General features: G+C 36.8%; 1 protein-coding gene across 1 annotated transcript in view; it reads left to right on the forward strand.

The window, feature by feature from the left end:
- Positions 1-4,161: 4,161 nt before the first annotated feature.
- Positions 4,162-27,229, forward strand: part of LOC128664296 (solute carrier organic anion transporter family member 1A2) — a 169,495-nt gene continuing 146,427 nt past the window's right edge. The window contains exons 1-3 of the mRNA XM_053719132.1: positions 4,162-4,260; positions 4,434-4,580; positions 5,753-5,851. Of these exons, the coding sequence (XP_053575107.1) occupies positions 4,457-4,580; positions 5,753-5,851 (223 nt within the window). The 5' untranslated portion in view covers positions 4,162-4,260; positions 4,434-4,456. The remainder of the gene's footprint in view (positions 4,261-4,433; positions 4,581-5,752; positions 5,852-27,229) is intronic.

Raw genomic sequence — 27,229 nt, forward strand, 5'->3', positions numbered from 1 at the left:
CACTGGTATTTGCTCACATTCCTGCCCCGTCTGGCTGATTGACGATTCTGTCTTGGCTGGCCTGACTGAACTCCTCTCCCTTTCCCCCCTCCCTCTGGTGGGGCCTTAGAATACCCTAAGTATGATGGCATTCTGCAGAAAACTCTAATGGAAAGCAAGGTTTTACCAATCATGACTAAACATAATAAGTATTTAAGAGACCAGTCGGATTATGATAACAACAGAGTCTTTGTCTGGAATAGGAAGGACAGGTTTGAAGGCCGAAGAACCTTCAACAGGTCACGAGGTAGAGGCAGGGGCAGGGGTTTCCCCAACAATAAGGATAATAGGGAGAGTAATCCTCAGACTTCTAAGAAGGTACAGTTCTCTGAGAGTGAATCCGAATCTTTTGATGATAGTTCAGCATCAGTGGGGGAGGACTATATTGAGACTTCTAATGTTTCAGCCACCCTGCCCTCTGGAAATCTTCCAGTACAGTCATGCCACCCATTTTGAAAAAACAACTTCAGGGGATATTAAAATATACCCCTGATGAAATGCCTGTTGCAGGACAGCCTCAGATTGTTAGAGAAGCAAAAACAGACAAAAGTGACAAACGAGATCTAGAACAGGTTTTTTGTCTTCCCCCCAAGGAACCAGAGGGAGGGGGGAAAGGGAGAGGAGTTCAGTCAGGCCAGCCAAGACAGAATCGTCAATCAGCCAGACGGGGCAGGAATGTAAGCAAATACCAGTGAATGACACAAACGTGATCAACCTGTCTGATTATGTATTGTCAAATATGGAAATTAAAGTATTAAGCCTGGGATTAGGATTTGTCCCATCACAGAAGTTTAACCTATTCAATACGTTGATTGGCGTTAATAAATTAATCAGAGGGTTAACTGTACAGAAATTTTTCTATAGGGAAAATATGCAGGAAAAGAATGGGAGTATCCCACACCAGGGAACACCCAAGATGAATACTGAAAAGCTTCCCTTTGTTGAGGAATGTGATATAATGAATTTGGACACACTAGCTTATGAAGGAAGGATAGATGAACATACACCAGAGGTGCAGATACCAACATTTAAATCAGCCTCTAGTTTCTATCCAATACAATGTAGAGGGGATGCATTAGAAACTTTCCAAGCAAGAGTTGAAAGGGACTTGACGTTCCTACACCGGGCCACCCCTAATAATCAGCATAATCTGAATTTCAAGGAAAGGGAAGCTTTGAAGAAGCTTCAAACCAATGAAGATTTGGTGATCAGGAATGCAGATAAGGGTGGCTCGGTGGTGGTAATGTCAAGAACCCAATTTGTTGCAGAAGCAGAAAGACAGCTGCTGAATAGTAGGTTCTATCAGGTTTTGAGAGGTGACCCGACCAACAAATACAAAAAGGAATTGGCACAGATCCTAGATGATGGCAGGGAATTAGGTATTTTGGATGGGTCTACCTGTGAGTTCCTCCAGGTAGAGAACCCAGTGATCCCCATTTTTAATCATTTACCAAAAGTTCACAAGTACCTGGAGGGGGTCACAGGTAGACCCATCGTGAGTGGCATCGGATCTTTATTGAAAAGAACCTAACAGTGGTTGGATGGATTATTACAACCCTTGGTAGGGAAATTAACTAGCTTTTTGCAGGACACAACACACGTTTTAAATTTGATGGAGAATATGGAATGGCAAGACTCAGACTTGTGGCTTACAATAGATGTTAAAGCCCTATATACCTCTATACCGCATGATAGGGGATTAGAGGCTATTGAATTTTTTCTGAGAAGACAGACTGGCTTTTTGGATGAGTTAATTGACTATGTACTAAGAGTTGTGCAGTTTCTCTTGACACACAACTATTTCTCCTTTGAGGGGCTGTTTTATCTCCAGAGATGCGGGACAGCTATGGGCGCGAAGTTTGCGCCCTCTTTCGCCAATCTCTATATGGGATGGCGGGAGCTGTCCCGCATCTATGGGGATGAGAACCCCTTCAGGAGAAATATCCAATTCTATCGGCGCTACATTGATGATCTGCTCCTGGTGTGGAGAGGCACAGTAGAAGAAGCCAAGACTTTTGTGAATTGGTTAAACCACAACGACTTTGGGCTTGAGTTCACTTTTGAACTAAATAAATATCAGATAAATTTTCTGGACCTCACTTTGAGAGGTATTCCCGAGGTTGGAGTAGTTACTGAGGTTTTCAGAAAACCAATAACAGGCAACACTCTACTCCACGCCAGGAGCAGTCACCCAAAGCAGGTTTTTAGATCGGTTGCAAAGGGTCAGTTTACCCGACTGAAACGCCATTGCAGTGACTCTAAGCAGTATGAATTACATGCTGAAAAGTTAACTGATCGCCTGAAGGCAAGAGGGTACAAAATGTCTGAGATCAACAAAATTAAGAAGGAGGTATCCTCCTCTAATAGAAAACAATTACTGGAGAAATCGGAAACAAATGTGTCCAACAGTGACAACATTTATTTTGTAACAGACTACAGTACCCAATACAATAAAATATGCCAAATAATAAGAAAACACTACAGATTACTAGCAGCAGATGATTCATTAGTCAGTGTGATAGAGAAGGGCTGTAAATGTTCCTTTAGAATTGGAGTCACGATGGGTAATCTATTGGCCCCTACACAATTAAGAAGTAAAAGGAGAGAACAAACAAGCTCTTGGCTTAGATGCAAGGGAGTATTTAGGTGTCACAATTCTACATGCAAAGCATGTGAACACCTATTGACAGGCAATGGATTCAGATGCAGCGTAACAGACACTGAGTACAAACATAACAAGTGCATGAATTGCAGAAATATTTTTGTAATTTATTTAGCAGGCTGTGTGGCATACAATTTACAATATGTGGGCATGACCACAAGGGAGGCACGAGTTCGTATCAGGGAGCATTTATTGGATATCAAGGCGGGCCTTCTAACTACCCCCCTCGTCCAACATTTCAAATTGTTCCATAATAAAGATAACACTCATTTTAAATGGACAATTATTGAGACTGTAGATGCGGGGCGAAGAGGGGGTGACAGAGAGTCTGTGCTTGCCAAAAAGGAGATATTTTGGATTTTCTAATTGAAAACATGGTCTCCAACAGGCCTAAATTAAGCCTTTGACCTCATCAATCATTGGATCTAGTAGAGCACGCCTTAGTATTTGAAACAATTATTTGAATAAGTTTCCAACATCATATATAAAAAATAAAAAAATCTGTGATATAGTCTGTATTAGTAATTCACTATATGAGGGTTATCAAGTGCATTCAAATGAACTGTGACCATGGAAATCTAATTTAGTCATTTGGTACTTAACTTAATATAGTCTCTTTAGAAAAAGAGTAAGTAATCCTTGTATCATAGTATTAGAATTTCAATATGGATCAGCACTAGGGGTATCCTTAGTGGTACTCAATAATGAGGGATGAAAATGTTAGCCAACTAGTTGAGTGAGCTTCCTAAGCACCATTGAAATATTAAAATACAATATCAAGTAAGAAGATAGTATGGAAACTATAACTAGACAATTGTCATGTATAAATTTAGGAATTTGAAATTTCAATATTTAGAAAGTGTGCATAATATTGTTCCCCTCAGCTTAATTCAAATAGTATTATCCACATTAATAACATTACTTAGTTCACCAAACATTTCAGTTTTACATTTAGTTTAGTCACAGATAGACAGGGTATTCTAAAAACATTTCACTAGCAAGTTGGTTTGTGTGTTTAATGTTTGTTTTACTGGGAAGGAAGTAGTTAACCCGGCCACAGCCATTCAGCCAATAACATGTTTTTACTCCTTTTTTAAAGCCCAGAGTAAGAAGGGAGTGTATGAGCTATGATTACGGCATGTAGCCGAAACGTGTAAGCTTGTAACACTGGAGGGCTGTTTCTACCTTTCTGTGATCTGTTTTACCTGAATAAATGCTAAGTTTGAATTGACCTCACCTGTGACTCCTGACATTCTTTTCTACGAATACAGGAATATTAGCCCAGTCAATTGTAATTAATGTAATTTCCTATAAAGGAATCTGTTATTTATTAAATTGTGAACAAATTATGATAATAAACTAAAAAGAAGATTAAATACTAGACCTTTTATTCTTGCTTGATGTTAACCTATAACAATTGCTCCTATGGGATTATGTTGTGATTTCTTTGTACAGATACCAATATGACAAATTGGTTTCTACATCAAGTAACAGCACCTCCTCTGTACACCTGTGCCTGGCAAACCAGAGTCACCTACAAGATCTGGAGACTTCAGAAGGTGCATTTCTTACTAACATTATCGTCATTAAAGTGCAGTTAGGTAGTCTGAGCACATTTTTTACAACAGTATGGAAACTTGGACTTTTGTTAAATAGACTATTGATAATTTGTGTGTCAGTAATTTTATGAATAAGACGTGTAAAACTAACACAGAGTACTGTTATACAACAGAATGTCAGTCGGGATCAGAGTCCATGATGTGGCTATTTGTACTTATGGGAAATATTCTTCAAGGAATGGGAGAAACTCCCATTGAACCTCTGGGATTGTCCTACGTGGATGATTTTGCAAAATCAGAGAATTCCCCATTTTACATAGGTAAGTTGATACTTTTCCTTTATTTCCCTAATACAAATCTTATTTTAGTTATCATTTCTATACATTTACAATGAACTAATCATTAAACGAAAATAATCCTTGAGTAGTACATTGATAATTGGTTAGTGTTTATATCACTAAACTGCTATAATCCCTGCAAGACTTCTCATTTTTATATCTTATAACAGTTGGAAAGGGGGTTATAAAAATACAAAATTAACAATATGTTACTGGAAACTGAGCACACTTTCCCCGTTGCTACTTGCAAGGATAAGTGGAAAAAGGCTACGTCTCATTGCCTTAGCACTAATAATTTAGCAAGCAGAAAAAAATGAATCCAAAAGCTTATGTAAGAGCATTGTTTTAGGTAACTGCTGTAGGTGAAGGTCTGGGTTAGGGTTCATTGCTCTGAAGGGTATTGAGTCAGCATGGTTAGAGTTAAAGTGCAGTGATAGATCTGTACAATAGGGTTAGGATTATTTGTGTTGGGAAGTCAAGGTTAGGGTTAACAGAGGTGTAGGTGTCAGATAAGAAGTGGTTAGGGTTAAATAACTCATTCTGGAAGAATAGATCTCTTTAATCCCTTGCTTTGATTGTCCTCTAACTAAAATCAACAGTACAGGGTATTTTAGGGGTAGATAAGGCGAAGGTGTGAGCTAAGTACTGCAGACCACTGCACATAATAGCATAATATTCATAGGATAATTCCCTATTACGTGATAGCAGCTCGCATTATTACTCAGGAACTGACACACACTTTGAGTATCCGGAACATGGTGGCTTGTGACGCCTACTGATAGTGAGACAGCAACATTATTTGTATGACTGCTGGTATCACAAGAGGCTAAATAGGGTGTAGCCCTAGTCGTGCACTATAGGCTGCTGCTTCTAAGGCATAGCTAGGGTTAGCTAGCCCACAGACTTCACTGACATTGCCTGGAAGGAAAACTGAATAATCTGACCCCTATTCTGTTAGTATTATTATTATTATTATTATTATCGGTTATTTGTAGAGCACCAACAGATTCCGCAGCGCTAGTAAAAGTGCTTTCTCGTACTGATTACTTGAATAGTCTCCAAGTAATGTGTCACTAGCTTTAGTACAATATAACAGCTTTGGTCTCTATTTATATCCATTAGACTAATGTTTATTGCAACTGTGTGTTTAACAGGAATAATACAGACAGTGTCAATTGCTGGACCTTTAGTGGGATCATTAATGGCTTCCTACTTCGCACAGATCTTCGTCGACGTTGGATTTATAGATCTGGGTAAGATTGTAAACTATTTTTTGCATGAAAACGTTAGTAAAGTTGCTTATTATCATGTTTTGAAGTAACCAGAAAGACATGTCTTCTGATTGGGTGATAAGCAGAACTCTCACTGGTAGACGGTAATAAACCAAAAATGTATTTAATAGATATAACAAAGCAAGGACTAAATGAAATTTGTGTTAAAGGGACACTGAACCCATTTTTTTTTATTCAGATAGAGCATGCAATTTTAAGCAACTTTCTAATTTACTACTATTATCAATTTTTCTTCATTCTCTTGCTTTCTTTATTTGAAAAAGAAGGCATTTAAGCTATTTTTTTGGTTCAGACCCTGGAGAGCGCTTGTTTATTGGTGGGTGAATTTATCCACCAATCAGCAAGAACTACCCAGGTTGTTCACCAAAAATGGGCCGGCATCTACTTTACATTCTTGCTTTTTAGATAAAGATACCAAGAGCATGAAGAAAATTTGATAATAGGAGTAAATTAGAAAGTTGCTTAAAATGGCATGCGCTATCTGAATCACAAAAGAAAAAATGTGGGTTCAGTGTCCCTTTAAATTAGCGTTTGAATTTACAAGAACTGTCAGTATATTTATAAGAAAATTCAGTAGTGCTCTCCAAATAATATATCAGTCTATGGCAGGGCTATAATACAATACATTTAATAATTATCCTTTAAAATATAAACCCTCAATCAATATGCATCTACTAGAAACCATAAAATTAATAGAAATATCTGAATTATTTTATTTAGTTAATATATATGAACATATTGGAATATATTTGTAATACCAGAATATGACACAATATTATATATGTTTAAAAAGACTATTAATATATGCTATACTTCTTACAAAAATGTGGGATGTGTTAGGAGCGCCTAAAAAAGGCCAGGTCTATTTGGGAATATTAAAATATCACAAATTTAATATCACAAATATACAAATGTTAACAAATAATACATATATTACAAAAGCATAAAAGTACATGGATCCATAGTACTTAATAAAAACCAAATAACAGTAGAAATGATAAGAGGTGCAAAAATACAAGTTGTACAAGAGGATAAAAACAATTTAAAAACAATTAGAGAATACGTTCAGGATAATGAGTTAGCCCCTGGGGGATTTATGGGCACAAGGCTAGATAAAATATGAGACTGTAAAAATGTGAGATATCAAGTGATAATCAAGGAGTGTGATAAACAAATAAATATCTCAGTGTAAAAGGTGTGAGTATAAACCAAAGAACCAAAAAAAACAAAAAAACAAAAAAAAATCTAAAAAGGGGAGGTGTATGTAAAAGATCCAAAAAAATATATATATATGTAATAGTCAATCAAAAATCAAAAAAGTCCTAGTGATCCAAATAACAGTCCAAAAATCCTTGTGATCCAAATAGAAATTCAAACTAATACGTGAATCCAAAAAGATGATGCCAACAAGTTCAAAATAATATGTGAATCCAAAAGGATGATGCCAACAAGTTAAGGTGATCCAATAGTAAAATAAAAATAAAAGATATGAAAAATAATAACAAATGGTGGAAGCTGGATATTAAAAATTTATGCAATAAATTCCATATAAGAAAAATCCATTACCTGTGAAAAAAGAAAAAATACAACATAGAGCAGTATTGTTTGAAATAAACTGAAGTATTAGGAATAAAACTCACCATATATGCCAACGCGTTTCAGCCCACCAATAGGGTCTTTTTCAAGACTGATATTTGGTAGGTGAGAATGCTTCTTATATACCCCTTTTGGTTAAGAAAAATGGCGCCAAATTCGCCAAAAAAGCACCAAAATTGTGACCTCTTGAAACGGAAGTGGATTGAAAACCGGATATAGGGATTTTTTATGTATTATTTGGGTTTTATTTATCCCATTTTACCCAAGTCTTTTGTTTATGGTAAATGTATGAGATCTCCCTTTCCAAAATATTCTAAGAGGCTAGATGTTCTAATGTAGCTAAGTGCCTGTTCAATCTTTATTTCATCCTAGTAGCGCTAAAACCAGATGTCCGGACTTACCGCTAAACCGGAAGTTGGTGTGAACCAGAAATAGATGAAAACCGGAAGTTCGTTTATTTCGTCAAACCGGAACTAGCCTGAGTTGTGTGAAAACGTGTCCACATTATTCCTTGACATATTAAAAGGTGTTAGAATGTAAGAGATCCCTTTCATGGATAAATTTCTTCTGGATTTCGGGTATGTTAGCATCTTTATTGAGAAAACTGAAATACAGATATTATATTACAGACCTATAAGAAAGCTTATATATATAATCTAAGGTAGAGGGCTACATTCACGTTATAAATAAGAAGGATTAAGTTTAAAGTCCAAGTCACCCCCCTTTTTTATACCTATCACATTCGCTAATAAACTAGATATGCTCCTATTCATATGAACACAAACAGTGGGTGTGGGTCCAACTCCCCCCGGTTAACATACGTATCAAACTCTGTTTCCCCAAATCATAATATATGTAGCAGTTAATTATAGTTTTGTACATACACCTTTTAATATGTCAAGGAATAATGTTGACACGTTTTCACACAACTCAGGCTAGTTCCGGTTTGACAAAATAAAGGAACTTCCGGTTTTCGTCTATTTCCGGTTCACACCAACTTCCGGTTTAGCGGTAAGTCCGGACATCCGGTTTTAGCGCTACTAGGATAAAATAAAGATTGAACAGGCACTTAGCTACATTAGAACATCTAGCCTCTTAGAATATTTTGGAAAGGGAGATCTCATACATTTACCATAAACAAAAGACTTGGGTAAAATGGGATAAATAAAACCCAAATAATACATAAAAAATCCCTATATCCGGTTTTCAATCCACTTCCGGTTCAAGAGGTCACAATTTTGGCGCTTTTTTGGCGAATTTGGCACCATTTTTCTTAACCAAAAGGGGTATATAAGAAGCATTCTCACCTACCATATATCAGTCTTGAAAAAGGCCCTATTGGTGGGCCGAAACGCGTTGGCGTATATGGTGAGTTTTATTCCTAATACTTCAGTTTATTTCAAACAATACTGCTCTATGTTGTATTTTTTCTTTTTTCACAGGTAATGGATTTTTCTTATATGGAATTTATTGCATACATTTTTAATATCCAGCTTCCACTATTTGTTATTATTTTTCATATCTTTTATTTTTATTTTACTATTGGATCACCTTAACTTGTTGGCATCATCCTTTTGGATTCACGTATTATTTTGAACTTGTTGGCATCATCTTTTTGGATTCACGTATTATTTTGAATTTCTATTTGGATCACAAGGATTTTTGGACTGTTATTTGGATCACTAGGACTTTTTTGATTTTTGATTGACTATTACATATATATATATTTTTTGGATCTTTTACATACACCTCCACTTTTTAGATTTTTTTTTTTTTTTTTGGTTCTTTGGTTTATACTCACACCTTTTACACTGAGATATTTATTTGTTTATCACACTCCTTGATTATCACTTGATATCTCACATTTTTACAGTCTCATATTTTATCTAGCCTTGTGCCCATAAATCCCCCAGGGGCTAACTCATTATCCTGAACGTATTCTCTAATTGTTTTTAAATTGTTTTTATCCTCTTGTACAACTTGTATTTTTGTACCTCTTATCATTTCTACTGTTATTTGGTTTTTATTAAGTACTATGGATCCATGTACTTTTATGCTTTTGTAATATATGTATTATTTGTTAACATTTGTATATTTGTGATATTAAATTTGTGATATTTTAATATTCCCAAATAGACCTGGCCTTTTTTAGGTGCTCCTAACACATCCCACATATTTGTTCTCTCCCTTGGGTATCTAGAGACCCAATGTTATAGGAGCTTGGGTCCTGTAAGTTAGCGTCGTCGGATAGATATTATTTTTTGCTCATACTTCTTACAAAACTCATAAAAGTTTACCTTTTAAAACCAGCCTTATTTACAAATAGCCTTTCATTCAATTTGCACAATGGGATTCTAAGATATTTAGCTGCTAACATTCAAGCAATACACCCAGTTATTTAACCACAATTTATTCTAACACAATTCTAATTTAAAATATCAATATTTTCGCAGATAATCAATGATATATGTTTAACAATACATAGGCTATGAAATACTAACTTGAAATACAAACTACTTCTTTAAATCTGCTACATACAGCAATAATGAATGTTTACTTTAGATGTTTGCATACAAAAGACAAGCTAAGAGCTATTCTATACTATGAAATACAATTTAAAAACACAATTTGCTCTCTCCAATCTACCAATAATCTTGAATACTTTACCAGGATAAATACCAATCGATATCCCCAGTATAGTATTCCGTAATAGGAATTATCTCACCTCAGAAATACCAATAAGTATATATTTTGCAATCAATGAGAAAAGGCAGATCAGCTTTGCTAGAGTAAAATGGTATTTTCACGCCCAGTAACCAGTTAAAAGTTAGCCAGCAGAAATCTGTGTGTCTTTCTCTCTCTTGCATTGACTTATATACGCTTTCAATCTCTGGTGAGTTTGGAAATGCCCAAACGGAAACCTTGTCTCGGATTGGCCCTCATGCTTGTCCCTGCTGATTGGATATCTGGAATATCTTATTTTTAACAGCCTAAAAAGCCTTCTGGCTGTAGTTCTCGCATCATAACACCAGGGGGCAGCGTGACAAACAAACACAGCAATACATGCAGCATGGCAAACAAACACAGCAATACATTTACTACCCAACATTGAAAGAAAATATTTCTTTAAAATGTGTAATAAATGCCATAATTTCCTTACATTAATAAGTTATAATGTTTATGAGCATTGGGCTAGGTCACAATATTTATTCTGATTATTTGGATATGAAATATCATGTGCCTTTATCATTATACTATATTTAAACAAATCAATACTACTAATTATTTTGAAATTAATGGCATTTATACATCTGTTATACATGCATTTACACAAATACAGCATGTTTCACATTTCTGTGTATTTCTTCCTGGATATATGAATTGATGCCCACGTCCAACTGTTGTCTGTAACCAAAGAGATCATTGTTAGAATGCTCATGTTAAATCTCAAGATATTCTATGCTTCCAAAAATATATATAGGTATATACACATTCATTTCTATGCAGTGTTCAAAACCATACAAAAATCCAGCAGATCACACACTGTTATATATTCATTCATCCAGATATCTCATTAACTCAGTTGCTCTTATAATTTTCATTAGATTTCTGGAAAACAGAGAGAATAAAAAAAAATGTTTTTATTTTTTTATTCCATGGTTCAGTGCTTGCAACCCCCCCCCCCCCACCAGATGTAGTGTCTGCATTATGTGTATCTAAGTGTCAGAGCCACACAGCGGGGGTTATTTGAATTTGAAATGCACAGGGTTACTTTCTCACAAAATATGTCGCCTGAGTCAGACTCTTAGGCAACATTTGTGAGGGGTAAGAGATTGTATCTCAGATTTCCAGGCAGTCACACATATGGTCTCCTGAAATGGTTGTTACATTTTAATTAAACCAAATGCTCTATTGTCCTCACTTGTGTGTTTAGAATAACTTTACATGCTGAGTGGGGGAGAACTAAACATGATTGAAGTCAGTTTTCCTGAATGAAATGAATCATTTTCTACTTACCAGTCAGATATCTGATTAAATATATATACATATTTATTAACCTTAAAATATATGATTAAAATATATATATTTATTAACTTTACATATACCTTGACATAAATCCCCCTTCCAATTTTAAATAGATGTAGGACACATGTATTCAAATTGGCTTAAAGTCAATGGTATTTGGTGAGGATGTTGATTGTACACATCATAGACAGTCTTCTGTTTAGAAAGTCTGTTATTTTTGAGCCTTCATGTTCATCAGCTAGGCATCTTTAAACTACAGTATGTCTTTAGTGCATTTGGGGATATGACACTTCATTCTCCCTCTATGACTTGTAGTTGGGACCTAGGATGACATGCCCGCAATTGATTGATATGGACCCATTTATCTATGAGACTTTCATATTGGGGATCCGTATTTTATAGGCCACGTGAGATATTTTGTCAGTAATGACAAAAGGACCTTTCCATGAGGGAAGAAATTTCTTCGCCCTAACCTGATCTCTTCCGAAGTTATAAAGATAAACTTTATCATTTATTTCATATTCCTTTTTGGATGTTTTGAGATCATAATAAGGTTTTAGTGGCAGTTGCAGATCTTTCTAAATTCCTTTGAGCAAATGCAAAGGCATATTGCAGATGTTTTCTTAGGTTTTCCACATATTGATGGGTATTGGCAGCGTTTATCAAATTTTGGTCTGATGTACGGTACAACAGATGCTGAGGTAGAACCATTCTTATACTAGTCATCAGTTCAAAAGGTGACATCTTGGTAGCACTACTCAGAGTTGCTCTTAATGCCATTAAGACTAGAGGTAGTTTTACATCCCAGTCTTTACCTGTTTCACTCACAAACTTTTTGAGGATTTTAACAATGGACTGGTTGTAACGCTCTACACCGCCACTTGAGGCAGCTCTATAAGCAATATGGAGCTTTCTTTTTACAGTTTCTACAATAATTTTCTCGCCCTGTATATAGCTGCAGAAATTTTGTAGAGCCCATACAGTAGATAAGAGGGCTTTTTCGCAATCGCTAAATTTTATTTCTACTGGGGAAAGAGTTTTGCTCGCATAAGTAGTGGCTTTGCTTAAATTATCATGCTTTTGGTATAAAACAGCATTCATGCTTACATCCGTGTAACCTGTCTCTAAGAAGAAAGGTTTACCACATTTAGGGTACGCTTAGCAAGGTGCTTGAGTGTTTTTTCTCTTCAGCTCTCTGATGGCTGTTTCTTGAGTCTCACTCCAGTGCCATTTCACATCCTTCTTTAGAAGAAGTAGTAGTGGTTTAGCTAACTCTGCATAATTATCAATGAATTTGCGAGAATAATTTGTCATACCCAGGAATGACCTCAATTCCTTTAAGTTAGTTGGGTTTTTAGAATTTACTATAGCTTCCACCTTTTACTTCAGAGGATTTAGCCCTTCAGAAGTAACTCCATGTCCCAAGAAGTTTACACGAGTGCAGCACCATTGAGCTTTTTGTAGGGATAATTTGACACCTGCCCTTTTAAGTTGGCTGAGGACGTGTTTAAGCTCTGCAATGTGTTTGTTAAAGTCTGTGCTTTTGATTAAAACATCATCAACATAAGATAAGGTCCCTCTTTCCAGTGCATCAGGCATAGCTTTATGCATGAATACAGCAAATTCATGTCCAGAATTTATGTATCCAAAAGGAAATCTCTGAAATGCATACTGGACCTTTTGGAAGGAGAATGCCAGCTTATACTGGTCCTCCTCATGTACCTTTATGGTCCAATATCCCTGTGCACAATCAATGGCAGTGAATATTTTGGATCCCTGCATTTGTGCTAGGCACTGGTCAATGTATGGTACAAGCCAGCCAGATATGTACACTCGTTTGTTTAGCTGTCTTAAGTCAGCACATAAACGCCATTGTCCATTGGGCTTAAGAACACCTAGAATAGGATTATTATAAGAGCTGTGCACCTGTTGTATGATACCCCTTTCTTCTAAGTTCCTTATGATTTCTGCTAGAGAATCATGAGGCTAAAGGATGTCTGTATTGTTTAACAAAGACAGGTGGTGCATCGGGATCTGTGTGTATTCTTGCAATGTGCAAGTCTGTAGTACCACAGTCGTAAGAATCCCTAGCAAAAATATACTTGTACTCCAACAGGAGTTCTTGCAGCAGTTGGCGTTCATCATCGCTGGAACAGCCATTAGCTAAGGATATTTGCTTCTTCCAACCTAGAGGTGTGATCCCCTTGATTATAGTTTACATTGTCCCCATGACTCTGGGTAAATGGGTAATCTTGCTGTGTGATTGGCTGATCAAACACTAGAGAGGCTTCTTCAATTTTACAGATGCCTTCCTCTGAGCTGACAGGATAAATAGACTGAATATTAAATAGACCCTCTGGCATAGATTCAAAGGATTGTTCTATTAATTTTTCTTCAGTTAAGTATCCTTCAGGTATTAGCCCAATTACATTATTCTGGAATCCAAAAGTGTAATAACTTGATTCCAGCGCATATCCTATAGTAGTTCCCTTGGATAATGTTATATCCTGTGGGGTAATGTTATGCACAATAATATGTATTGGAATAGTTCCAATATTCACCAAAGGAGTGTGGGCCATAGTAACACCCAGATTTTGTATTCTATGGGAGAGGCAAATTAGTGTTTCAGAAGTTTTTAATTTCTGACCTCTCTTTACCTGTAAGGGTAAAAGAAATTTATCAGCCCCGGCAGGAATTATAACATCGCTAGACACCTGCATATTCACAGCATATGGCAATTGCTGGTTTGATTTCAGGGCTGAGAAGATAGGGTGGTGTAGCCAAGCGCTAGGATAATCCCTAAGATGTACACAGAAGGGGTCCTACCCAAACCCCAAGTGAGTGAAATGCCAATTAAAGTAGTGAGTACAGCGCCAGAAGGCTAAGGGATGGAGTAAAAACACTAATGGTACTCAGAGGTATGGAGTACGTCTGCTATATTGCAAGCAGTATAAGCTAGTGCTGACCAAGGGTGTTGTAAAAACAGTATGTTTAATACAAAGGTAAATATATAAACGTTATAAAAATATATTTTATTATCTTATTGTCATTGTTTGCACTAGTTGAGAATCACTTTGCATCACCAGCTTACCATTTAAATATATCATTGTTAACATCAAGGTTTACATTCTCAACTTATCATATTACTGTTTATCATGGATCCATAAATTCTCACTGTTATATTGAAGATTTTAATGTAGGAATTTTTTAATTATTTCCCATTGTATTTTCATTTGTATTTCCATTATATTTTTATAACTTTTATATATTTACCTTTGTATTAAACATACTGTTTTTACAACCCACTTGGTCAGCACTATCTTACACTGCTTGCAATATAGCAGACGTACTCCATACCTCTGAGTACCTTTAGTGTTTTTACTCCATCCCTTAGCCTTCTGGCGCTGTACTCACTACTTTCATTGATTTCAGGGCTGCACTTTCATCCTGAAATACTTCAGGGTCCCCCTTTAACCTGCTCCAGAGACAAGAGTTAATCAAATCTATTTGTATGGCATATCTATGTAAGATATCTTTGCCAATGTATATTTGATTATGGGGAGTATTTAAAACTAAAAAACAGGTGCTTCACTGACTTATTACCTATAGATCGAGATAATAAGCACTTAGCTGTGATGTTATAGCTTTCAAACCTGTTATCCAGGTTGTGGACACAGTGGTCTTGGGGAGAAAGATATGTAATCACTTTAGGTTCAGCTATCTGCGCTAATAAGCCTTCGCTTATATAGCTAGCTTCCTGTTTTAAGTTTAATTTAGCATACTTGGTTTTACCAAGGTCATGCATTTGTATAGGGATAAATAGATCCTCTTTAATTCTCTCAATCCCTGCGAGGTATTGAGCGTGCCCCCCCTCCCTTAGGGATTTTATGATCCATTTTATAGATAGATGAGAGTAAAGCGCTAATGTTAACCTGCCTTTGTCGCTCTTATATAAGAGTGTTCTAGCCCACCCTAATGACACAATTATACACTAAATTATAGAAAAGCACCCAAGAGTAGGTGATACAATGAATGTAGTTTATTGGTAAACTCTAAAATGTATTTTATAATCCCCCTTGTGGAGAGATATGGTTAATACATCGCCATCTAAGGAAATATTCGCTATCTTTCCAGGCAAAATTTTAAAAGTATTACCATCAGAGCCACTTAAAGGAGTCTGGTCATCTATCTGTAAAATAGTGATTTCAGGTACAGAGTTATTCCTGAAATGAATCTCCACAGCATCTGGTTTCTCTTCCACCACGTGACAAGTTATGTCGGGGGTGAGATATACCAGATTTCTCATAATTGATAGGCCTTTTAACTTGTGACCAAATTACATTATTTATGCAATCAATTATGGTGCTTAATTGCTTCAGGAGATCACTACCAATAATTAAACGATCAGTTGGCAGATCCACTATAATGACAGAGTGTCTTATGACCCTGCTCCCCAATTTAAATTTTAACCAGGCAGTACCGTAAACTTTTAGGGAGTCACCAGATAATAGGGAGTAGTGGCCAAGCGCTAAGATAACCCCTAGGCTGTACACAGACAGAGGGCCTAACCAGCCCCCAGAGAGACTAAAAGGTAATATGGATAGTGGGTACAGCGCCAAAAGAGGCCAAGGGATAAATATAAACACCAAAACATAGTCTAGAAATAGTCTAAACAAGTAATTTAAAACCAGGGAATGGGATGCTTAATCCTTATAAACATATGAGCACTAAACTTCTGCAATAAAAGTAGACAAATAAAAACTAGAAAATCAAATAAAAAGCTGGCAAAGGCAGCTCGCAATGAGGATCAAATAAAATCAATAAAAGTAGCTAACGCTAGATCCAAGGATCCATAAGGGCTAAGTATAACCTTGACAATGAGAGTGTATGTAACGTGAGTTGGTGCAAGGTGCAAACTAACATACACAGAAAATAAACAATAATGAAATTACAAAAAATAATGAAATGAACTGCTGAGCAAAAAGAAAAACAAAAAGACAAAAAAGTGAAAAAATGTGTAAAAGATGTGTGTATAAATGGGAGGAAAGTCACTATGAAAAAATCAAATGTCACAGTGAAAAAAATGCAATGAAAAATCAATCCAAAAAATGCTGTTCAACAAATGTCAGTGAAGAACCAAAAAGTTGAAATGAATTGTGCTTATTAATCCAAATGAAAGTCACCAAACACAAATCACACTAAAAACCTTGGACCCAGGGAAGGGGAGTACCCAGGTGAATCCTGATGGCTGTCAGCTGCTCCTGTGGTGTCCTTGTTGCGTACCTGCAGCCAAAGTTCAAAACATAGCGTAACAAATTTTAAAAAACAATAGAGGCTATAAAATAATGCTTACCAATGGGTCTACGTGTTTCGGTCCTCAGTGGACCTTTCTCAAGACTGATACATTGGTAAGCTGGATGGCTTTAAATAGCATTATCAATTTGAAAACCGGATGTGACTCAAAATTCAGCTTCCGGTTTCGAGATATTTTTAAATTGTACATATATTTAAAACAATAGTGTTTTGTTTCATGTTTATCTTATTGGCATAATTTGATTCTCTACTTAGGTTAAGTGTATATGAATGAAGATTGCTATTATAATGTATGGCTGTTTGTTAGACTTGATATGTCACAATTGCCAGGAATAGAACTTCACTTCCGGTTTACGGAACTGACTAAATAGCGTTATATTTGTTAACAATCAATAGTTATTTCCTGAACATTTAATTGGTCGTGACATCAAGACACAATATCTGTGTCCTATCAATGGTATATATAAACAATGGCATTTATAGCTTATGGCTCTATGGATATAACAGTACTCAAAAGCGTTACGTTACATCCGGTTCACGGAACTGACAATCGTGGTTGTTTAGATAATGATATCATCTGTATATATGTCCGAACTATCTCAAAGGAACAATATGTCATGAGGGAATTTATGTAAATCGATTCTTTGTGAGGATATCGTTAGTATTTTCTTATGATAATCCAACGATTTCATTGGTCGTAACGTCACAACTCAATATCGGCCTTCTTATTGGTAAAGAGGAGGAGGTGTGTAAGGGATGGCTATCCTGATTGGGTGCCATGTGTTAGAGTACAAGGATGATAAATAAAGCTTAGATGACACATAACACTTAGTCAGTGATTTAGAGGAAAAAGAGACAGTATAAAATCTAGAATATTCCATTATCCAGAAGGAGTTATTAGACGTACTTAGTTCTCCTTCTTTATTGTATACATATGTGAGTATAGTCTAACAAATAGAGTATAAAGATATGAGGTCTTTGACTCCTTGAAACAGGAGCATAGCCCCCAATGTTTAGGGCATCTTAACCTCCCTATGCAGGCCAACATAGATAGGAGGATATGAGAGAATAAGATGCATAGTTGCATTTGTAATTAACATCAATAATAATGCGAGAAAGTATAGTGTACAATGTCATTCATACTAAACAATCAATAATAATGTATAACAGTCTTATGACTACTAAAGGATCATAATCCAAGCAAAACCCAAGTCTATTGGTCGCATTTGAGCATATATATACACACATCAGGGCCTAGATTTGGAGTTCGGCGGTAAAAGGGCTGTTAACGCTCCGCGGGCTTTTTTCTGGCCGCACCATAAAATTAACTCTGGTATCGAGAGTTCAAACAAATGCTGCGTTAGGCTCCAAAAAAGGAGCGTAGAGCATTTTTACCGCAAATGCAACTCTCGATACCAGAGTTGCTTACGGACGCGGCCGGCCTCAAAAACGTGCTCGTGCGCGATTCCCCCATAGGAAACAATGGGGCTGTTTGAGCTGAAAAAAAACCTAACACCTGCAAAAAAGCAGCGTTCAGCTCCTAACGCAGCCCCATTGTTTCCTATGGGGGAACACTTCCTACGTCTGCACCTAACACTCTGACATGTACCCCGAGTCTAAACACCCCTAACCTTACACTTATTAACCCCTAATCTGCCGCCCCCGCTATCGCTGACCCCTGCATATTTTTTTTAACCCCTAATCTGCCGCTCTGTAAACCGCCGCCACCTAAGTTATCCTTATGTACCCCTAATCTGCTGCCCCTAACATCGCCGACCCCTATATTATATTTATTAACCCCTAATCTGCCCCCCTCAACGTCGCCGACACCTGCCTACACTTATTAACTCCTAATCTGCCGAGCGGACCTGAGCGCTACTATAATAAAGTTATGAACCCCTAACCCGCCTCACTAACCCTATCATAAATAGTATTAACCCCTAATCTGCCCTCCCTAACATCGCCGACACCTAACTTCAATTATTAACCCCTAATCTGCCGACCGGAGCTCACCGCTATTCTAATAAATGTATTAACCCCTAAAGCTAAGTCTAACCCTAACACTAACACCCCCCTAAGTTAAATATAATTTTTATCTAACGAAATAAATTAACTCTTATTAAATAAATGATTCCTATTTAAAGCTAAATACTTACCTGTAAAATAAATCCTAATATAGCTACAATATAAATTATAATTATATTATAGCTATTTTAGGATTAATATTTATTTTACAGGCAACTTTGTAATTATTTTAACCAGGTACAATAGCTATTAAATAGTTAAGAACTATTTAATAGTTACCTAGTTAAAATAATAACAAAGTTACCTGTAAAATAAATCCTAACCTAAGATATAATTAAACCTAACACTACCCTATCAATAAAATAATTAAATAAACTACCTACAATTACCTACAATTAACCTAACACTACACTATCAATAAATTAATTAAACACAATTCCTACAAATAAATACAATTAAATAAACTAGCTAAAGTACAAAAAATAAAAATGAACTAAGTTACAGAAAATAAAAAAATATTTACAAACATAAGAAAAATATTACAACAATTTTAAACTAATTATACCTACTCTAAGCCCCCTAATAAAATAACAAAGCCCCCCAAAATAAAAAATTCCCTACCCTATTCTAAATTAAAAAAGTTACAAGCTCTTTTACCTTACCAGCCCTGAACAGGGCCCTTTGCGGGGCATGCCCCAAGAATTTCAGCTCTTTTGCCTGTAAAAGAATAAATACAATACCCCCCCCCAACATTACAACCCACCACCCACATACCCCTAATCTAACCCAAACCCCCCTTAAATAAACCTAACACTAAGCCCCTGAAGATCTTCCTACCTTGTCTTCACCATACCAGGTTCACCGATCCGTCCTGAAGAGCTCCTCCGATGTCCTGATCCAAGCCCAAGCGGGGGCTGAAGAGGTCCATGATCCGGTCAAAGTCTTCATCCAAGCAGGGCAGAAGAGGATCTTCAATCCGATTGAAGTCATCATCCAGGCGGCATCTTCTATGGTCTTCCATCCGGAGCGAAGCGGCAGGATCCTGAAGACCTCCAGCGCGGAACATCCATCCGGACCGACGACTGAACGACGAATGACTGTTCCTTTAAGGGACGTCATCCAAGATGGCGTCCCTCGAATTCCGATTGGCTGATAGGATTCTATCAGCCAATCGGAATTAAGGTAGGAATTTTCTGATTGGCTGATGGAATCAGCCAATCAGAATCAAGTTCAATCCGATTGGCTGATCCAATCAGCCAATCAGATTGAGCTCGCATTCTATTGGCTGTTCCGATAAGCCAATAGAATGCGAGCTCAATCTGATTGGCTGATTGGATCGGCCAATCGGATTGAACTAGATTCTGATTGGCTTATTCCATCAGCCAATCAGAAAATTCCTACCTTAATTCCGATTGGCTGATAGAATCCTATCAGCCAATCGGAATTCGAGGGACGCCATCTTGGATGACGTCCCTTAAAGGAACAGTCATTCGTCGTTCAGTCGTCGGTCCGGATGGATGTTCCGCGCTGGAGGTCTTCAGGATCCTGCCGCTTCGCTCCGGATGGAAGAAGATCGAAGATGCCGCTTGGAGAAGATGTTTGCCGGTCCGGATGTCCTCTTCTTGCCGGATAGGAGGAAGACTTTGGAGCCTCTTCTGGACCTCTTCAGCACCGGATTATGGATCGCCAACCCCCGCTTGGGTTGGATGACGATCTTGGAGCCAGGACGGATCGGTGATACCTGGATGGTGAAGACAAGGTAGGAAGATCTTCAGGGGATTAGTGTTAGGTTTATTTAAGGGGGGTTTGGGTTAGATTAGGGGTATGTGGGTGGTGGGTTGTAATGTTGGGGGGGGGGGGTATTGTATGTTTTTTTTTACAGGCAAAAGAGCTGAACTTCTTGGGGCATGCCCCGCAAAGGGCCCTGTTCAGGGCTGGTAAGGTAAAAGAGCTTGTAACTTTTATAATTTAGAATAGGGTAGGGAATTTTTTATTTTGGGGGGCTTTGTTATTTTATTAGGGGGCTTAGAGTAGGTGTAATTAGTTTAAAATTGTTGTAATATTTTTCTTATGTTTGTAAATATTTTTTTATTTTCTGTAACTTAGTTCTTTTTTATTTTTTGTACTTTAGCTAGTTTATTTAATTGTATTTATTTGTAGGAATTGTGTTTAATTAATTTATTGATAGTGTAGTGTTAGGTTAATTGTAGGTAATTGTAGGTAGTTTATTTAATTATTTTATTGATAGGGTAGTGTTAGGTTTAATTATATCTTAGGTTAGGATTTATTTTACAGGTAAATTTGTTATTATTTTAACTAGGTAACTATTAAATAGTTCTTAACTATTTAATAGCTATTGTACCTGGTTAAAATAATTACAAAGTTGCCTGTAAAATAAATATTAATCCTAAAATAGCTATAATATAATTATAATTTATATTGTAGCTATATTAGGATTTATTTTACAGATAAGTATTTAGCTTTAAATAGGAATCATTTATTTAATAAGAGTTAATTTATTTCGTTAGATGTAAATTATATTTAACTTAAGGGGGGTGTTAGTGTTAGGGTTAGACTTAGCTTTAGGGGTTAATCCATTTATTAGAATAGCGGTGAGCTCCGATCGGAAGATTAGGGGTTAATAATTGAAGGTAGGTGTCGGCGATGTTAGGGAGGGCAGATTAGGGGTTAATACTATTTATGATAGGGTTAGTGAGGCGGATTAGGGGTTAATAACTTTATTATAGTAGCGGTGCGGTCCGCTCGGCAGATTAGGGGTTAATAAGTGTAGGCAGGTGTCGGCGACGTTGTGGGGGGCAGGTTAGGGGTTAATAAATGTAATACAGGGGTCGGCGGGGTTAGGGGCAGCAGATTAGGGGTACATAAGTATAACGTAGGTGGCGGTCGGCAGATTAGGGGTTAAAAATTTTAATCGAGTGTCGGCGATGTGGGGGGGCCTCGGTTTAGGGGTACATAGGTAGTTTATGGGTGTTAGTGTACTTTAGGGTACAGTAGTTAAGAGCTTTATAAACCGGCGTTAGCCAGAAAGCTCTTAACTCCTGCTATTTTCAGGCGGCTGGAATTTTGTCGTTAGAGCTCTAACGCTCACTTCAGAAACGACTCTAAATACCAGCGTTAGAAAGATCCCATTGAAAAGATAGGCTACGCAAATGGCGTAGGGGGATCTGCGGTATGGAAAAGTCGCGGCTGAAAAGTGAGCGTTAGACCCTTTAATCACTGACTCCAAATACCAGCGGGCGGCCAAAACCAGCGTTAGGAGCCTCTAACGCTGGTTTTGACGGCTACCGCCGAACTCCAAATCTAGGCCCAGGTGTTTATGAACAATTGAATGTCATAAAAAGAGGAGAGTTGGCTCTCACATGAGTGATTACAAAACATATAGAGCTTAAAGGGTGATAGTATAGAGATAAGTCTCTATTGCATCAAAAAAGGTTGTTTATACCTAAATGTGACTATATGGATTTTAAGAAAGGAAAGATAGGTCTCAACCAACATCACAGTGACCACCCTAATTGAAGATGGGTCGGGAACTAGAATGGCAATGGCAGAGCAAATTGACAATAACTTGTATAATAGCTAAGCAGGGAAGTGTATAAATGTCTATGTAACAAACTAAAAGAATAATTCTTCAATAATAGAGACATGATGGACTGGTCACTCGGACCCATAGCCTTATAATTGTATGGGATCCACCATTAGATATTAATGTATTAATGTATATTCAGGCTCTATATGGGCTATTAAAATCGTGTAAAACCACATTTAGGAGAAATGGTGATAATTGTTATGAGCAGAGATGGATGAACTACTGGAGTAGACAGAGACGGTTGACTACGGGCTTTGGCACCATATTTACTTGGTGTATAATTGTATAAAGTGTCTTTAGAAGTGTGCTGTCCGTTAGGATATGCAGATTATCTAATTAGGATGAGGGGATAGTATAGCAAGTGTTCTGTGACTACCTGTGGATCAGAACTATGAAGGGATAATTCAGTGGGATTAGTATAGGACTTATATATAGATCTAGAGTAAAGGCCCTACATAAAAAATTGATAACTGGGGACTAGGAGTGAGTCCGGTGGGTGGAGAGTCTGAAGAGGGAATTTGTTATATGACATGATGATATTAGCAGATGTATATTCATAAATTGAAGAGGTGGGTGAGATCCTCTCTGTTGTTTAGACCTTTCGGATGTAAGCAATCTAGTAGGAAGATCCATTTAGATTCAGCTTTGAGAAGGCTTTTTTCGAAATCACCCCCTCTCCAGTTCCTGATGACTTTTTGTATACCCATAAATTTCATGTCTTGTACTCTGCCATTATGTTTTGTGGCAAAGTGCTTATATAATATTGTATCTTTATTCTGTTTCTCGATCAACAGTATATGCTCTCTGAGCCTATCTCTGAGGCTTCTTGAGGTCTGGCCGATATATTGGAGACCACATGAGCATTCCATAAGGTAGATGATCCCTGTATTTTGGCATCTGATCAGATCTTTAATGTTGAATTCTTCTCCAGTCTGGTTCGATTGGAATTTTTTAGTTTTAGTCCCTCTTCTGCATGCTTTGCAGGTGGGGCATGGGTAGAATCCCTTGACTGGTTTCCCCAGTACATCATGTGTGTTTGTTTTCTTCTTCCTTTGTAGCCTTGGCGCTAGTTTGTTTTTGAGATTTCCTGTTTTTCTATAGACGAATTTTGGTTGGTCGGGGACTTTATCTCCAATAATGTCGTCATTTTTTAACAGGTGCCAGTGTCTTTTGAAGATGTTTTCAATAATATGCCAGTTACTGCTATACTCTGTGATCATTGGTATATTTAAAATTTCTTCTGTTTCATATTTTTTACGATCTTTATACTCGGTTAGCTCTTTTCTCTCCACCTGTTGTACTTCTTCTATTTTATCATTTATACACCTATTAGCTATGGTGCCAAAGCCCGTAGTCAACCGTCTCTGTCTACTCCAGTAGTTCATCCATCTCTGCTCATGACAATTATCACCATTTCTCCTAAATGTGGTTTTACACGATTTTAATAGCCCATATAGAGCCTGAATATACATTAATATCTAATGGTGGATCCCATACAATTATAAGGCTATGGGTCCGAGTGACCAGTCCATCATGTCTCTATTATTGAAGAATTATTCTTTTAGTTTGTTACATAGACATTTATACACTTCCCTGCTTAGTTATTATACAAGTTATTGTCAATTTGCTCTGCCATTGCCATTCTAGTTCCCGACACATCTACAATTAGGGTGGTCACTGTGATGTTGGTTGAGACCTATCTTTCCTTTCTTAAAATCCATATAGTCACATTTAGGTATAAACAACCTTTTTTTTGATGCAATAGAGACTTCTCTCTATACTATCACCCTTTAAGCTCTATATGTTTTGTAATAACTTATGTGAGAGCCAACTCTCCTCTTTTTATGACATTCAATTGTTCATAAACACCTGATGTGTGTATATATATATGCTCAAATGCGACCCATAGACTTGGGTTTTGCTTGGATTATGATCCTTTAGTAGTCATAAGACTGTTATACATCATTATTGATGTTAATTACGCCTTCTATATATGTTCCGTAATAACTTATATGAGAGCCAACTCTCCTCTTCTTTATGACATCCAATTGTTCATAAACATCTGATATGTGTATATATATGCTCAAATGCGACCCATAGACTTGGGTTCTGCTTGGATTATGATTCTTTAATAGTCATAAGACTGTTATACATTATTATTGATTGTTTAGTATGAATGACATTGTACACTATACTTTCTCGCATTATTATTGATGTTAATTACAAATGCAACTATACATCTTATTCTCTCATATCCTCCTATCTATGTTGGCCTGCATAGGGAGGTTAAGATGCCCTAAACATTGGGGGCTATGCTCCTGTTTCAAGGAGTCAAAGACCTCATATCTTTATACTCTATTTGTTAGACCATACTCACATATGTATACAATGAAGAAGGAGAAATAAGTATGTCTAATAACTCCTTCTGGATAATGGAATATTCTAGATTTTATACTGTCTCTTTTTCCTCTAAATCACTGACTAAGTGTTATGTGTCATCTAAGCTTTATTTATCATAAGCAAAAGACAGTTTGGAGCACCAAAAAACGAGTGAAAAAACAAAAATTTATTATTAACAATAGGGTTAAATAACCCCAGGGTAAGAGTGTGTAAACAATAAAGCGAAATACAGAGAACAAAAAGGCTGACCGGTTTCGGCGTGTGTCTTAATGCTAGCCTGCCGAGGTTTAGCAATTCCCACCTTGGATACTCACCAGTTGCAAACAGGAGCATCACAATAATATCAACAACACCACTAGGATACAGGAGAAAGATTAACCTGAAACATGACTGTGGTGAGTTTGTTTGCGATATAACTAAAAGTGATATCATGTGACTGCATTGGAGAGTTTCACACTCATATACACATGTCATTTTCATTCAAATTTGGCTATTGTCAGGGGAGATTGGGGTTGACCCACTGACATAGCAAGTTTATGAACTTTTGTCTGTTTAATCAAGCTGGCTGTGCAATTGTGATTTATTATTATTTTTACATATGAAATTACACACTACGTACACACCCAACCTAAGCACCCCCACTTCTCTCTGACTATTTTTATTTATCATCCTTGTACTCTAACACATGGCACCCAATCAGGATAGCCATCCCTTAGACACCTCCTCCTCTTTACCAATAAGAAGGCCGATATTGAGTTGTGACGTCACGACCAATGAAATCGTTGGATTATCGTAAGAAAATACTAACGATATCCTCACAAAGAATCGCTTTACATAAATTCCCTCATGACATATTGTTCCTTTGAGATAGTTCGGACATATATACAGATGATATCATCATCTAAACACCCACGATTGTCAGTTCCGTGAACCGGATGTGACGTAACGCTTTTGAGTACTGTTATATCCATAGAGCCATAAGCTATAAATGCCATTGTTTATATATACCATTGATAGGACACAGATATTGTGTCTTGATGTCACGACCAATTAAATGTTCAGGAAATAACTATTGATCGTTAACAAATATAATGCTATCTAGTCAGTTCCGTAAACCGGAAGTGAAGTTCTATTCCTGGCAATTGTAACATATCAAGTCTAAGAAACAGCCATACATTATAGTAACGATCTTCATTCATATACACTTAACCTAAGTAGAGAATCAAATTGTGCCAACAAGATAAACATGAAACAAAACACTATTGTTTTAAATATATGTACAATTTAATAATATTTTGAAACCGGAAGCTGAATTTTGAGTCACATCCGGTTGTCAAATTGATAATGCTATTTAAAGCCATCAAGCTTACCAATGTATCAGTCTTGAGAAAGGTCCACTGAGGACTGAAACGCGTAGACCCATTGGTAAGCATTATTTTATAGCCTCTATTGTTTTTTAAAATTTGTTACGCTATGTTGTGAACTTTGGCTGCAGGTACGCAACAAGGACACCACAGGAGCAGCTGACAGCCGTCAGGATTCACCTGGGTACTCCCCTTCCCCGGATCCAAGGTTTTTAGTGTGATTTGTGTTTGGTGACTTTCATTTGGATTAATACGCACAATTCATTTCAACTTTTTGGTTCTTCACTGACATTTGTTGAACAGCATTTTTTGGATTGATTTTTCATTGCATTTTTTTCACTGTGACATTTGATTTTTTCATTGTGATTTCCTCCCATTTATATACACATCTTTTACACATTTTTTCACTTTTTTGTCTTTTTGTTTTTCTTTTTGCACTGCAGTGCCACGGGCACATTTTTCTGCAAGCGTTCATTTCATTATTGTTTGTAATTTCATTAATGTTTATATTCTGTGTATGTTAGTTTGCACCTTGCACCAACTCACGTTACATACACTCTCATTGTCAAGGTTATACTTAGCCCTTATGGATCCTTGGATCTAACGTTAGCTACTTTTATTGATTTTATTTGATCCTCATTGCGAGCTGCCTTTGCCAGCTTTTTATTTGATTTTCTAGTTTTTATTTGTCTACTTTTATTGCAGAAGTGTAGTGCTCATATGTTTAAAAGGATTAAGGATCCCATTACCTGGTATTAAATTAATTGTTTAGACTATTTCTAGACTATTTTTTGGTGTTTATATTTATCCCTTGGCCTCTTTTGGCGCTGTACCCACTATCCTTATTACCGTTTAGGGAGTCACCCCCAACTCCTATTAGAGAACCATCAAATTCTTTTATTTTAGGTTTGTGGGGTGTTAGCTCATTTAGCTGTGTGTAGTACCTGTGGGATAGAATAGTTGCCTGAGACCCAGTATCAATTAATCCCATGGTAGGATTGGAGACTG

This window comes from Bombina bombina, chromosome 6, assembly GCF_027579735.1.
Source record: "Bombina bombina isolate aBomBom1 chromosome 6, aBomBom1.pri, whole genome shotgun sequence".
Classification (NCBI taxonomy): Eukaryota; Metazoa; Chordata; class Amphibia; order Anura; family Bombinatoridae; genus Bombina; species Bombina bombina.